At 47.3% G+C, this 14,069-nt stretch overlaps 1 protein-coding gene across 1 annotated transcript in view; it reads left to right on the top strand.

Annotated features, from left to right (window-relative positions):
* The window catches only part of Dusp29 (dual specificity phosphatase 29), a 34,756-nt gene extending 22,114 nt beyond the window's left edge, over positions 1 to 12,642 (top strand). Inside the window, exon 4 of the mRNA XM_004657957.2 lies at positions 12,413 to 12,642. Within this exon, the coding sequence (XP_004658014.2) occupies positions 12,413 to 12,642 (230 nt within the window). The remainder of the gene's footprint in view (positions 1 to 12,412) is intronic.
* Positions 12,643 to 14,069: the final 1,427 nt, after the last annotated feature.

The raw sequence follows: 14,069 nt of genomic DNA, 5'->3' as shown, positions 1-14,069 counted from the left end.
GGCCCTGGCATGCCCATTCTCTCTCTCTCTCTCTTCCCCTTTCCCTGTCAAATAAATAAATAAAACATTTTTTAAAACCTAAGCACGCCTTTAATCCCAGCCCTTGGGAGGCAGAGGTAGGATGGCCATGAGTTCAAGGCCACCCTGAGACTACAGAGTGAATTCCAGGTCAGCCTGGACTAGAGTGAGACCTTTCCTCGAAAAACCAAAACAAACAAAAAAAAAAACTGAGTTTGATCAAAACACACGTTGTGTTGGAGGTCAAACTTATGGCCAAGGGCTTCAATTCTTTACTTCCCACATCAGTGATTCTAAAGCAAACCACCTTAACTAAATTATATTAGAGAATCTGGATTTTGCAGGCTCACTGTCCCAAGTTTCCCAATGTTCATTCCAGTCAAAGAAGTAGTCCTTGTGTTCAAAATGCAGTTATAGCCTGGCATGGTGGCGAAAGCCTTTAATCCCAGCACTTGGGAGGCAGAGGTAGGAGAACCATGAGTTCCAGGCTAGCCTGGGACTACATAGTGAATTCCAGGTTAGCCTGGGCTAGAATGAGACCCTACCTCGAATAAACCACAATAAAATGCAGTTGTAGTGGCCCCAGTTCAGGAAAGGCTACAAAGGAGGCTTTGCAGAGAAGGACACAGGTTACATATGCCTTAGGGGTAAGATAATATGCAGTGACTATGCAGATCTACTTCAGGGCATTCCCCAGAGGCCAAGGGGATGTCACCTCCCCAGTCTGTCCCCTGACTTCAGCCCCATGCGTCACAGCCCTTTGTGGTTCCTCACATCATTCAGGGTATCCAGTTACTGAAAGCCTCTCTGAAGGATTACTAGGCTCACTGACCAAGTGACCTGCTTCAGGAGCTTGTAACCTGGGGTAGGCCGAGGCCACATCTTCCAAACAGCAGATGTTGATGACTAGCTACGCCGTGGTGGTGCTGGCCCCACGGCCAGTCATTACGTTCCTTATGATCAGTCATCGTTATGGTTCAGAAAGCACTGGCAGGATGAAAAAGCTCCCACGGAGCCCAAGTGTTTGAATTAGAGGATGTATCATTTCTAAGTTGTCCTTTTATGATTCTATTTATGGACCAGCTTCGTTTCAAAAAATAAAAATAAAAAAGCAACTGGACTCTGATTCATCACCATGAGGTAAAATGCGTCTCATAGCATTTGAAGTTAACTGAAAACACATTGGACGTGAAAAAAAAAAAAACAAACCCAAAATCCATCACAATCCAGTCCTTCAGTTTCTGTTTCATGTGCCTGCCTGCCATTACTGTTATCTCAGAACCCCCTCTTCATGGACGGGGCCTGGCGGGTCTTGTAGGAGACAGGGCTGCGTTCCGCTTCCCATTGCAGAACTGACGAACCATGTGATTCCTCTGAGCCTTGGAGTCTCGTCCATCTGGTGATGAAAATATTTATCTTGAGCAGTTATGAGGAGCAGCAGTAACAGACATAAAGTGCTTGGCATAGAACCTGGCTCGCAGCAGGCTTTCGGATGCATTTGATAAAAAGAGGTCGTGCACTGTGAAGCATATAACTACACCAGCATGTGCACGTCATCATAATAAAGTTTCCAATCCTAACAGGAGAAAAAAGACATTCCAACTTTGATCTTGTATGATATACTCACATGAAAGTTTGCTTTACTTTGCTGGCACACCATTTAAGAGGCTACCCCCACTGCCAAATGAGGGAAGAATCAGGCTATGGAGTCAGATGCTTCAGTTGTGGGCTGGCTGCAGCATCGGTGAAGAAGTGTCAGGCTGGTGTTATCCAGGTAGGCAAAAGCACCTAGCAAAGAAAGGGGCAATAGGAAAGAGGCCAGAAAACAGAAATGGATGGGCGGAGTGTGAGACCAGCTGGCTGAGGTCAGGGAGCAAGTAACTGCACTGCCAGATGGGAGGCTTGGCTTGTTCTCAATGCCCTTTGCATTTTGCACATCTAAAGTCTTCTCAAGGGTTGGAGAGATGGCTCAGCGATTAAGGCGCTTGTCTGCAAAGCCAAAGGACCTGGGTTCGATTCTCCAAGACCCACGTAAACCATATGCACAAGGTGGTACATATGTTTGCAGTGGCTGAAGGCCCTGGTGTACCCATATTCTCTATCTGCCTCTCTCAATCTCTCGCAAATAAAAATAAATAATTTAAAAAACAGATTTCTGAAGGGGCTGGAGATGTAGCTCAGTTGGTAGAAGGCTTGCCTAGCATGGGCCAAATCCCAGATTAGATCTCCAGCATAGAAAAACCAGGGTGTGGTAGCATATACCTGCAATCCCAGAATTTAGGGAGGTGAAAACAGAAGGGTAAGAGAGACGTTAAAGGTTATTCTCAGGGACTTAGGAAATTGGAGGTTAGCCATAGATATGTGATATCCTATCTCAAAAATAAATGGGGGTTGGAGAGATGCTCAGTGGTTAAAGACACTTGCTTGCAAAGTTTGACCACCCAGGTCAATTCCTCAGTATCCACGTAAAGGTGATGCACAAAGTGACACATACATCCGGAATTCATTTGCAGTGGCAAAAGCCCCCAGCATGCCTGTTCCACCCCCCCCCCCATCCACCTCTCTCTCACACTCTGCTTATAAATAAATAAAATAATAATAAATAAGTAGGTAAACTGGGCGTGGTGGCAATTGTCTTTATTCCCAGTATTTGGGAGGCAAAGGCAGAAGTAGGAGGACTGCCATGAGTTCAAGGCCACCCTGAGATTACATAGTGAATTCCAAGCCTGTCGTGGTGGCGCACACCTTTAATCCCAGTACTTGGGAGGCAGAGGTAGTAGGATCACCTTGAGTTCGAGGCCACCCTGAGACTACATAGTGAATTCCAGGTCAGCCTGGGCTAGAGTGAGACTCTACCTCAAAAAAAAAAAAACATAGTGAATTCCATGTCAGTCTAGGCTAAAGTGTGACCCTACCTTAAAAAAATAAAATACATAGGCGGCGTGGTAGCGCATGCCTTTAATCCCAGCACTCGGAAGGCAGAGGTAGGAGGATCGCCATGAGTTTGAGGCCACCCTGAGACTACAGAGTTAATTCCAGGTCAGCCTGGACCAGAGTGAGACTCTACCTCGAAAAACAAAAACTAAATAAAAATAATAAATAAATAAATAAATGGGGCTGGAGAGATGGCTCAGTGGTTAAAGGTGCTTGTTTGTAAAACCTGACCGCTTGGGTTCGATTCTCCAGTACCCATGTAAAGCCAGGTGCACAAAGGAGTGGTACACGCGTCTGGAGTTTGTTCTCAGCAGCAGGAGGTCCTAGTGCACCCATCCTCTCTTTCCTTCTCTCTAAATAAATAAATAAATATTTACTTAAGAGGGAGAGAGGAAGAGGCAGATAGAGAGAATGGGCATGCCAGGGCCTCCAGACACATGTGCCACCTTGTGCATCTGGCTTATGTGAGTACTAGGGAAACAAACGTGGGCTGGAGAGATGGCTCAGTGATTAAAGGCACTTGCTTGTAATGTCTGAAGGTCTGGGTTCAGTTCCTCAGTAAAGCCAGGTGCACAAAGTGGCACATGTGTTTGGAGTTTGTTTGTAGCATCGAGAGTTCCTGATGTACCCATTCTTTCCCCCATCACAAGTAAATACATAAATATATTTATAAATAAATAAAAATAGAATTCATTTCTTCAAGCTATGGTTTCAAACACCTTCAGAAGAGAAGCACATGAGCAAATGGATCTGGCTTCCTGTGAAGCAGTGGGTTATGGGAACAGAGCGGGAACACAGTCCTTCCGGAGGGGGCAGCTGCTGCTCAGCTCCAGCCTGTGTTTCTTGGGAGAATCCGTGAAAATGTGGATTGTGTTGTAAACCCACTTACATTTTTTTCTTTTTTTTTATTTATTTTTAAAATGCTTTTTATGTATTTACTTGAGAGAGTGAACGAGGCAGAGGAAGAGACAGAAAGAATGGGCGCACCAGGGCCTCCAGCCACTGCAAACGAACTCCAGATGCATGTGTCACCTTGTGCATCTGGCTCGCATGGGTCCTGGGGAATCTGAGCTAGGTCCTTTGGCTTTGCAGGCAAGCGCCTTATCCACTAAGCAATCCTCTCCAGCCCTCCTTTTAAATTTATTTATTTATTTGAGAGAGAAAGAGGCAGAGAGAGAGAGAGAGAATGGGCACAGCAGGGCCTCCAGCCACTGCAAAGGAACTCCAGATGCATGCGCCCCCTTGTGCATATGGCTAACGTGGGTCCTGGAGAGTTGAACTGGGATTCTTTGGCTTTGCAGGCAAGCTCCTTAACTGCTAAGCCATCTCTCCAGCCCTTTAAAAATTTTTATTAATTAGAAGCTTTATTGTTTGGACAAATCACGTATTGGCCTTATTCCCCTCCTCCCTGCCCCATTCCTGACCCTTCTCAGTGGGGTTACTGGTATTCACCATGAGGTTACGGGTTATGAACTGTGAGAGCAGCAGTGAGAGCCACTTGTATTTGAAGTGCTGGCAGCAAAACCAAAATCTCCTTAAAATGCTACAGAGAGCAAACAAAAGCACTCGGCGATCATCAGTGTGTCATCTGTCTCCTGAGTGGGCAAAGTGACAAAAGAGAATGCTAGTTAGCCCAGCAACAGCCCCGCCGCAGACTGCGGGCGAGGTGAACAACAGGTGGCTGCCTGCCTGCCACATGCAGAGGGTGGCCTGATTGTGTCTCGTCATGCAGCGGAGAGCCAAGGGCCACCGTGGTGGCATTTCAGAGCCAGCCCCAGTCCGATGCTTTGTATTATACTCCTGATGTAAGAGGTGTGGATGGACAGTCCAGCTCAAGGGCAGGTCTCCTCATCCCTCCCCTCCCGTCCTTCCTGTCCTTCGGCCGCTACTTTCAGCCAGAGACCCCCTTTCTATCACCCTTCCCAACTACTCCTGTTCATTCTGCAGTGTATATGTACACACATATTTGCATATATATGTGTGTGTGTGTATATATATATATATACTTATTTTAGTTTAATTTTTAAAAATTTTTATTAGCATTTTCCATGATTATAAAAAAAAATCCCATGTTAATTCCCTCCCCCCCATTTTCCCTTTTGAAATTCCATTCTCCATCATATTACCTCCTTTAGTTTAATTTTTGTTTTTGTTCTTTTAAAAAAAAAATTTTGGCCAGGCGTGGTGGCGCACACCTTTAATCCCAGCACTCGGGAGGCAGAGGTAGGAGGATTGCCATGAGTTCAAGGCCACCCTGAGATGACAGAGTTAATTCCAGGTCAGCCTGGACCAGAGTGAGACCCTACCTCGAAAAACAAAAACAACAACAAAAATTTTTTTTTGTTTATTTTTATTTGTTTGAGAGCGACAGACAGAGAGAAAGAGGCAAGGTCCTTTGGCTTTGCAGGTAAGCGCCTTATCCACTATGCCATCCTCTCCAGCCCTCTTTTTTAATTAATTAATTTGAGAGAAAGAGAAAGAGGCAGAGAGAGAGAGAGAGACAGAGAGAGAGGGAGAGGGAGAGGGAGAGAGAGAGAATGGGCATGCCAGGGCCTCCAGCCACTGCAAACGAACCCCAGACACGTTGCACCCCCTTGTGCATCTGGCTAATGTGGGTCCTGGGGAAACAAGCCTCGAACTGGGGTCCTTAGGGTTCACAGGTGAGTGCTTAATCACTAAGCCACCTCTCCAGCCCTGTTTTTGTTCTTTTTGAGGCAGTGTCTCGCCATAGCGCAGCCTGTCATGGAACTCACACTGTAGTCCCAGACTGGCCACAAAGTCACAGCGATCCTCCTCCCTCCGTCTCCCAAGTGCTAGGATTAAAGGCACGCACCACCATGTCTGGTGGGGATAATAATTTAACCAATACCTCTGTATAGTTGTGATAACTGACTATGACAATATAAATAACGTGCCTGGATTCCTGGCGTGGTAGTGCATACTTGTGTGGCACACCAGTACTTGGAAGGCTGAGGCAGAAAGATTGAGAGTTCAAGGTCAGCCTTGGTTACATATCGAATCTCTGTCTCAAAAACACACAAATAGAGAACCCATAAAGGGCTCAGAAGAATTCACAGGCCTGTTGAGGGTACCTATGAGTCACTGGTGAATTGATCTAGAAAATACCAGGGCTGACAGCTCTTCCCTTCCCCCCAGGGCCCTGTTTGGGCTGGAGTCTAACTCACACAGCCTCCTGATTTCTCCATGTGTGAAGTCAGAGGTGAAAACAGGCCTTCTTAGAAAGCAGCATTCCTGCTCATTTCCCCAGTTGGTTCGGCTGGGACCCTGGTGAGTTGCGATGGGCTGATTCTCTGCTCAGGTTCTGTGTCCATCTGAAAAAGAACAGATTCTCCATTGGAGAGTGAAGTCAGCACCGGATAAAGGGGATAACCATTATTATTTTAGAGGGAATTTAATAGGTATAGGCCCTCTTTTTTTTTTTTTTTTTTTTTTTTTAAATTTTTTTTTTTTAAATTTATTTGAGAGCGACAGACACAGAGAGAAAGACAGATAGAGGGAGAGAGAGAGAATGGGCGCGCCAGGGCTTCCAGCCTCTGCAAACGAACTCCAGACGCGTGCGCCCCCTTGTGCATCTGGCTAACGTGGGACCTGGGGAACCGAGCCTCGAACCTGGGTCCTTAGGCTTCACAGGCAAGCGCTTAACCGCTAAGCCATCTCTCCAGCCCAGGTATAGGCCCTCTTATTGCCCAAGATTGGTGGGAGCTTGATATTGGAGAGCACACTCGTTTTTTGGATATGGTTCTGACTTGTCTCCCAGTTCCAGCCATGGGTTCCGTTCTACTGAGCGGATCTATTAGCCAATTCAAGAGCAGTTGGTTGCCCATTGTTACAGTCGGGTTCACATTGCTGGTAGAAATCACCCAACCAAGAGCAGCTTGTGGGAAAAAAGATGTTTTATTTTGGCTTACAGGCTTGAGGGGAGGCTCCTCAGTGGCAGAGGAAAATGATGGCATGAGCAGAGGGTGGACATTGCCTCCTGGCCAACATAAGGTGGACAATAGCAACAGGAGCGTGTGCCAAACACTGGCTTGGGGAAACTGGCTATAACACCCATCAGCCTGCCCCCAACAATATACCACCTCCAGGAGGCTTTAATTTCCAATTGCCATCAGCTGGGGAACCTAGCATCCAGAACACCTAAGTTTATGGAGGACACCTGAATCAAACCACCACACCCACCATGGCTGTGTGCCACTCTTGCACTTGGGTGAGCATCACGTCAGGTTGTTTGCTGCTGAGTAGCTTAGACTCCAAGTTTCTTGGAAAGATGTTAGCCATTTTCCCCAAGTCACTCATGTAGCACCCACCTTCTGGCACTAGACAAGCTAACTGTCTGGGGACTGACTGTCGTCCAGATTCCAGTCAGCTATGGTGTCTTTGGCAGTAGGGTCTTACCATTAACCTTTGGTGGGTCATCAAGTGCTCTGACAGAAATCTGTCTTCTTTTGGGAAACCTTATAGATCTCTCTGATCAACAGCTCACTGTGGATGTTAATCACATCCTGGTACTGGGAGTTACAAGCCAGTGCCAAGAGAAAAGAAGGAAGAAAAAGTTGGTAATATAAAAGAGAAAGGAGAGAGAGAGAGAGAGAAACAGGAGAAGATCAAGGGCAGTCTTCACCAGACCCTCTCCAGGGCCCTGTGATTCAGGTTTTCCCTCTAAGGACCTGATGAAGGTTCAACCTTTTAGTCTGTCTTTCAGGATATAGGATTTTATGGCACTGGTTTCATTTGGGTCCAGTTTTGTGTCCCCCCCACGTACCCTCTCCTCCTGCCCCACCATCCCTATTGTCTGGTCCTCGAGGTGCCTATTAGATATGTCAGCATCTTGACCAGATTCAGGTTAGGAGCCACAGATGAGTGAGACCATGCGACAGTTGTCTGTCTGTGATTGGGTGAGTTCACTGAGAATGATCTGTTCCAAGTTTGATCATGTTTCTTCAAATTTCATTGTGTCATTTTTCCTTAGTGCTGTGTAGAATTCCATCATGTAGATATACCACATCTTGGTTATCCATACGTCTAACGATGGACATCTGGATTGATTCCAGTTCTCAGCTATTATGAATTGAGCAGCTATAAACATGGTTGAGCAAATCTCTCTGATCTGAGGCATGGAGCTTTTAGGGTTAATGCCCAGTAAGGGTTTGCGAGTAACTCTATAGTTGACCTTTTTAGAAGTCTCCATATTGCTTTCCTTAGTGGTTGTACCATCTTACATTCCCACCAACAGTGAATGAGGGTTCCTATTCCTCCACATACTCACCAGCATTTGTTTTCATCTGATTTTTTCTTTTTTTAAAAAATTTTTTATTTTTATTTATTTGAAAGTGACAGACAGAGAGAGAGAGAAAGAGGCAGATAGAGAGAGACAGAATGGGCACACCAGGGCCTCCGGCCACTGCAAACGAACTCCAGATGCATGCGCCCCCTTGTGCGTCTGGCTAACGTGGGTCCTGGAGAATCGAGCCTCGAACCGGGATCCTTGGGCTTCACAGGCAAGCACTTAACCACTAAGCCATCTCTCCAGCCCTTCATCTGATTTTTTAATGTTTGCTATTCTTACTGGGGTAAGGTGGAGCAGTACAAGGGTGAAGGAGACAGACACAGAGAACACTCAACTCCTACCAAACCAGAAATGCAGAGACACAGAGGCTCCCAAGACCTCATCACTGAAGTAGACCTAAAATGAACCCAACATGGTTCAGGGAAATTCACAGAAAAGGGGGCAGAAAGATTATTATAGCCACAAGTTGAGACATTATGCACAGAGACATTGCCTCTTTCCCATAAGTGGCAGCTGCCCCCACAATGCATGACCCTCATTCCCCAAAGAGGAAGATCCCTGTAGGGGAGAAGGACAGGGAGGAGGCTAGCGATGGTACCAACATGGCTATTTATACACTGAGTATGTGCATAACTAATGAAGAAAAAAAAATACAGGCCTCCCTCACTGCCGTGGGAGGAGTTTCCTGCCTCTGACACCAGGCTCCAAATGGGATGCTTAGTAGGGACCAAGAGCCACGAGGGAAGTTCTGGGGACAGGACAGGAACTTGGTGAGGCCCATTCACACCTGAGGCCTCCAGGGAGCAGCGGGCTCTTAGGGAGGCTGGTTACACTCAGGGCTGACAGCATTAATGAAAACCACATTCAGCTCCAAGAACACTAGCCAGAACCGAGTGTCCACTTTTCTCTCCCACCTCTCCATCTCCCACCTCTGTCTTCTTCCCCTCTCCCTCCTCTCACTCAACAGACTTCAGGCTCCCCAAACACTTAATGAACTACAGCTTTCATCTGTTTCAAGTGTTTAGGCAGGACAGAAAGAATTACCTCTTATTGCCAGGAGAGGAAGAAACACTTCAGTTATCGGTGGAGCTGGCCAGAGGCCAGGCAGCCTCGGGAACAGCCTGGGGGAGCTAGAGGGTCCGTAGACAGACATTCATCAGGCTGCAAGCGTCCACACCCAGGGAGCAGCCGTCATGTTGGGTGAGAACGCAGGGCCAGCACCCCTCAAACCCTAAGCGGCAATAAAGAAGCAGGACCATTTCCTGCCCTCTTTGCTGGCCATGGTGAAGAAAGGCCCTGATTGAGATGGCATGGAGAGCATCCCTACGTGCCCCCGTGGAGGTGGCCCTGCTTCTGGTCAGGGAAAACCAGAGTGGGGTGGGAAGAGGGAATCCTGGGGGCTGCGTGTGCGGTGCTTCTGGATTTCTCGTGCTGACTTGGTCTCTCGGTCTCATGAGGCATGCTGAGTTGAACAGGACACAAGGCACAAGCTGTCGCCCTGTCTTGCTAGTTCTCCATCGGAGTCCGGGAGAGGCGAGCCCGAGATGCCACTCTAGCAAGACAGACCCCGGCAGAGCCACAGGAAGTAGCCACTGCCAGAGGGTGAGGGGAGGGATTGGGGTCCAGAGACTCAGAGAACCCAGCCTCTCTTATGTCCACCCAAGGCAAGGGTCCACGCGTAGTTGGCACATGGTAGGTCACATGTACACGCTGCATTGAGCTGTTTTTGGTGTGGTGTCAGTTTTGTGGATGGCTTCTGGTGAGATATTTTGCTTCCTGAATCTATTTCCCCATCTGCAAAGCAGGGACAATGATAACGAAGGTTAGGCGGGACAAACCCCACAACAGTATGTTTATTGCAATAGCGTTACCCCTAAGCATCTTCTAAAAATGCCGTGAGAACTCCCAGGGTCTTGAATTATACTTGGAGAACCCCTCGTCTGGGTGATAATGTAATTAATTTAAATTTCAATCTTGCTCATTCCTTGTTGTTCATTCCTTTCCTCTCTCTCTTTGGTCTGTTGAAGCGGGCTCTCGCTCGCACCCAAGCTAACCCGGAACTCACTCCATAGCCCAGGCTGGCCTTGAACTCTTGGCCATAGAAACTTTCTCTTTGCCATGGCCAACGAAGAGGGCAATATTCCTGTTTCTTTATCCTTTTAACGCTTCCCCAGTGCCCAGGGTGGGGACCATGAGCATGGAGCTAGAGATATAGCTTAGTGGTTAGGGTGCTTGCTTGTGAGCCTGATGGCCCAGGTTCAATTCCCCAATACCCAATATAAAGCCAGACGCACAAAGTGGCCCATGCATCTGGAGTTTGTCTGCAGTGGCAAGAGGCCCTGGCGCACCCATGCTCTCGTCTCTCCCTTTCTTGTCTTGCTTGCAAATAATAATAATATTTTAAAAGCATATGCCACCCCACCTGACCTGCCTGCCTTTTCTTTCCTTCCTCCTCTTTCTCTTTTTCTTTATTCCTTTCCTCCTTTCTTCCTTCCCTCCCTTCTTCCTTCCCTCCTTTCCTTCTTTCCTCCCTCTCTTCCTTCCTTCCTTCCTTCTTCCCTTTCTTTCCCTTTTCATTCTTTTTTGTTTCTTTGAGGCAGGATTTCACTCTAGCCCAGGTGTGCCTGAAATTCACTACGTAGTCTCAGGATGGGTCCTCTTACCTCTGTCTCCCAAGTGGTTGGGTTAAAGGCATGTGCCACCATGGCCAGCTCTTTTTTATTATTTATTTATTTTTTTATTGAGGCAGGGTCTCACTCTAGCTCAAGCTGATCTGGAATTCACTATGTAGTCTCACGGTGGCTTCGAACTCCCCATGATCTTCCTACCTCTGCCTCCCAAGTTCTGGGATTAAAGATGTGTATCACCACACCCAGTTTCATGCCCCCTTGTGCATCTGGCTAACGTGGGACCTGGGGAACTGAGCCTCGAACTGGGGTCCTTAGGTTTCACAGGCAAGCGCTTAACTGCTAAGCCATCTCTCCAGGAAAGTGTACATTTTGCAAATAACTTTTTGTTGGGGATGTAGCTGAGTGGTAGAGTGCTTGCTTAGCATGTGCAGGGCCCGGGGTTTATCCCCAGCATGAAGGAAGGGGACACCCAGCATTCCACCCTGGCCAATGCAGGCAAGTGACCCCTGCTGCAGGCGACCACATGGAGCACCACAAGACACATATGCTAATTCACACATGAGAGAGAGGGAGAGAGAGAGAAAATTCTTGGTGTGCTAATATATAGAGATCTCCAATGTATATTATTGAGTGGAAGACAGAAGACACAGAAAAGAGTGTAGTGGAGCTGAGTGGAGCTCAGTGCTTGTCTGGATGCATAAGGCCCTGGGTTTGATCTATAGCATGAGGGAGGTAGGGAAGGGAGGATGGGAAGAAGGAAGGGAAGGAAAGGAGGGATAGAAAGGGAAAAACATAAAACTTGCTACCTTAGGACCAAAGAGAGAAGAGGGAAGATACATGTTTGCTAGGTTCACACACAGATTAATCTCAGGAAAGAGAAATTGAAAACACCTGTTGCTCCTGGATTCAGATGAGCTGGTAGGGAGGGGTGTTTTCAATGAATCTCTCTCCCTCTCTCTCTATGGTTTTTCAAGGTAGGGTCTCACTCTAGTCCAGGTTGACCTGGAATTCACTCCGTAGTCTCGGGGTGGCCTCAAACTCCCAGTGTTCCTCTACCTTGGCCTCCCAAGCACTGGGATTAAAGGTGTGCACTCCCACGCCTGGCCTTTTCTTTGGGTCTCTTGGATCTGCTTTGACATTTGAACCCCGGTGATTCTGTTCAATATGAATAAATAAATATTAAAACACAGACACAAACTCATAAGGTCACCTCTGCAGCCCGTTGAGCTGGAGTTCCAACCCAGGTGCTTTGACAGACAAGGAAAACATTCGTGCTGATCGTGTCTCTTGTTAATGAGGTCACAGTCATAACATTCGCCAGTCACTGAGCCTTTAACACACACTACGCCGCATACAAAGTATCTTATATACAAACTACCTTCCCGATATCCCTGCGAAGGAGGCGGTGTGAGTGTCCCCATATGGGGAGCTCTGGCCCCAGCCAGACTGTGGGTGAGAGAGCCGAATCTGGGTTGATCACCTCCACCTTCAGGGCTTTTCCCTGTCTCTCCTCCACCTGCAGATAAGATCCTGGTCCACTGTGCCATGGGCCGCAGCCGGTCGGCGACCCTGGTCCTGGCCTACCTGATGATTCACAAGAACATGACCCTGGTCGATGCCATCCAACAAGTGGCCAAGAACCGTTGTGTCCTGCCCAACCGAGGCTTCCTGAAGCAGCTCCGAGAGCTGGACAAGGAACTGGTGCAGCAGAGGCGGCAGTCCCTGCGTCGGGACAGCGAGCTGGGCCTGTAGGGCCTCCTCAGCACCGAGCACAGATGCTGCGACAGAGAGGGGAAGGTGACCGCTGCCCAGAGACCAAAGCTTGACTTCTTCCAGACAATCCCAGTCAACGTCAGGCTGTGTGCTGAGAGCAGCGAAGACTCGGAGCCATCAGTCCAGGTTTCGCCATGGGCCAGGTCAGCCGCCTGCCCGAGCGGCTGTAGGTGACGTGTCATTCTACAGTGGCCTGATCTGTCTTCTCTCGCTTTTTTTTTTTTTTTTTTAAGATGGAAGTGGAGAGGGGTCTTAAAATGTGTGGATATTGTGTTGTGATTAAGCATTTGGCTCTATATTAAAAGAAAATTGCGGGCTGGAGAGATGGCTTAGCAGTTAAGTGCTTGCCTGTGAAGCCTAAGGATCCCGGTTCAAGGCTCGATTCTTCAGGACCCACGTTAGCCAGATACACAAGGGGGCACACGTGTCTGGAGTTCGTTTGCAGTGGCCAGAGACCCTGGCATGCCCATTCCGTCTCTCTCTCTCTATCTGCCTCTTTCTCTCTCTGTGTCTGTCACTTTCAAATAAACAAAAATTAACAAAAAAAATTAAAAAAAAAAGGAAAATTGCATTCTTTTTTATTTACTTATTTGAGAGAGAGATACAGAAATAGGTAGGTAGAGAGGCAGACAGAGAGAAAACAGGCACACCAGGGCCTCCAGCCATTGCAAATGAACTCCAGATGCATGTGCCCCTTATGCATCTGGCTTAGGAGAGTCCTGGGGAGTCGAACCTGGGTCCTTTGGCTTTGTAGGCAAGCACTTTAGCTGCTAAGCCATCTCTCCAGTCCTTTTTATTTTATTTTATTTTATTTTATTTTATTTTATTTTATTTTATTTTATTTTATTTTATTTTATTTTTTGAGGTAGGGTTTCACTCTAGCCCAGGCTGACCTGGAATTCACTATGTAGTCTCAGGGTGGCCTCGAACTCTAGGCAATCATCCTACCTCTGCCTCCCGAGTGCTGGGATTAAAGGCATGCACCACCATACCCAGCCCTTTTTTTAAAAAAAAAAAACTTAAAAATATACTTACTTGAGAGAGAGAGAGAGAGAGAATGTGTAAAAGAAAGAGTATGGGCGTGCCAGGATTTCTTGCCACTGCAAATGAACTTTAGATGCATGTGCTAGTTTATGAATCTGGTTTTACATAAGTACTAGGGAATCGAACCTGGGGTAGCAGGCTTTGCAAGCAAGCGCCTTTAACCACTGACCCATCTCCCCATCCTGAAAATCACTCTCTTACAAAAATTATTATTGTTTATGTTTATTGAGGTGGGGTCTCACTCTAGCTCAGGCTGACCTGGAATTCACTATGTTGTCTCACGGTGGCCTAGAACTCATGGAGATCCTCTTACCTCTGCCTCCCAAATCCTGGGATTAAAGGCTTGCACCGCTACGCCTGGT

The sequence above is a fragment of the Jaculus jaculus genome, chromosome 18 (genome assembly GCF_020740685.1).
Source record: "Jaculus jaculus isolate mJacJac1 chromosome 18, mJacJac1.mat.Y.cur, whole genome shotgun sequence".
Lineage (NCBI taxonomy): Eukaryota > Metazoa > Chordata > Mammalia > Rodentia > Dipodidae > Jaculus > Jaculus jaculus.
Note: the sequence above shows the minus strand (reverse complement) of the source record. Positions and strands in the feature narration are given on the sequence as shown.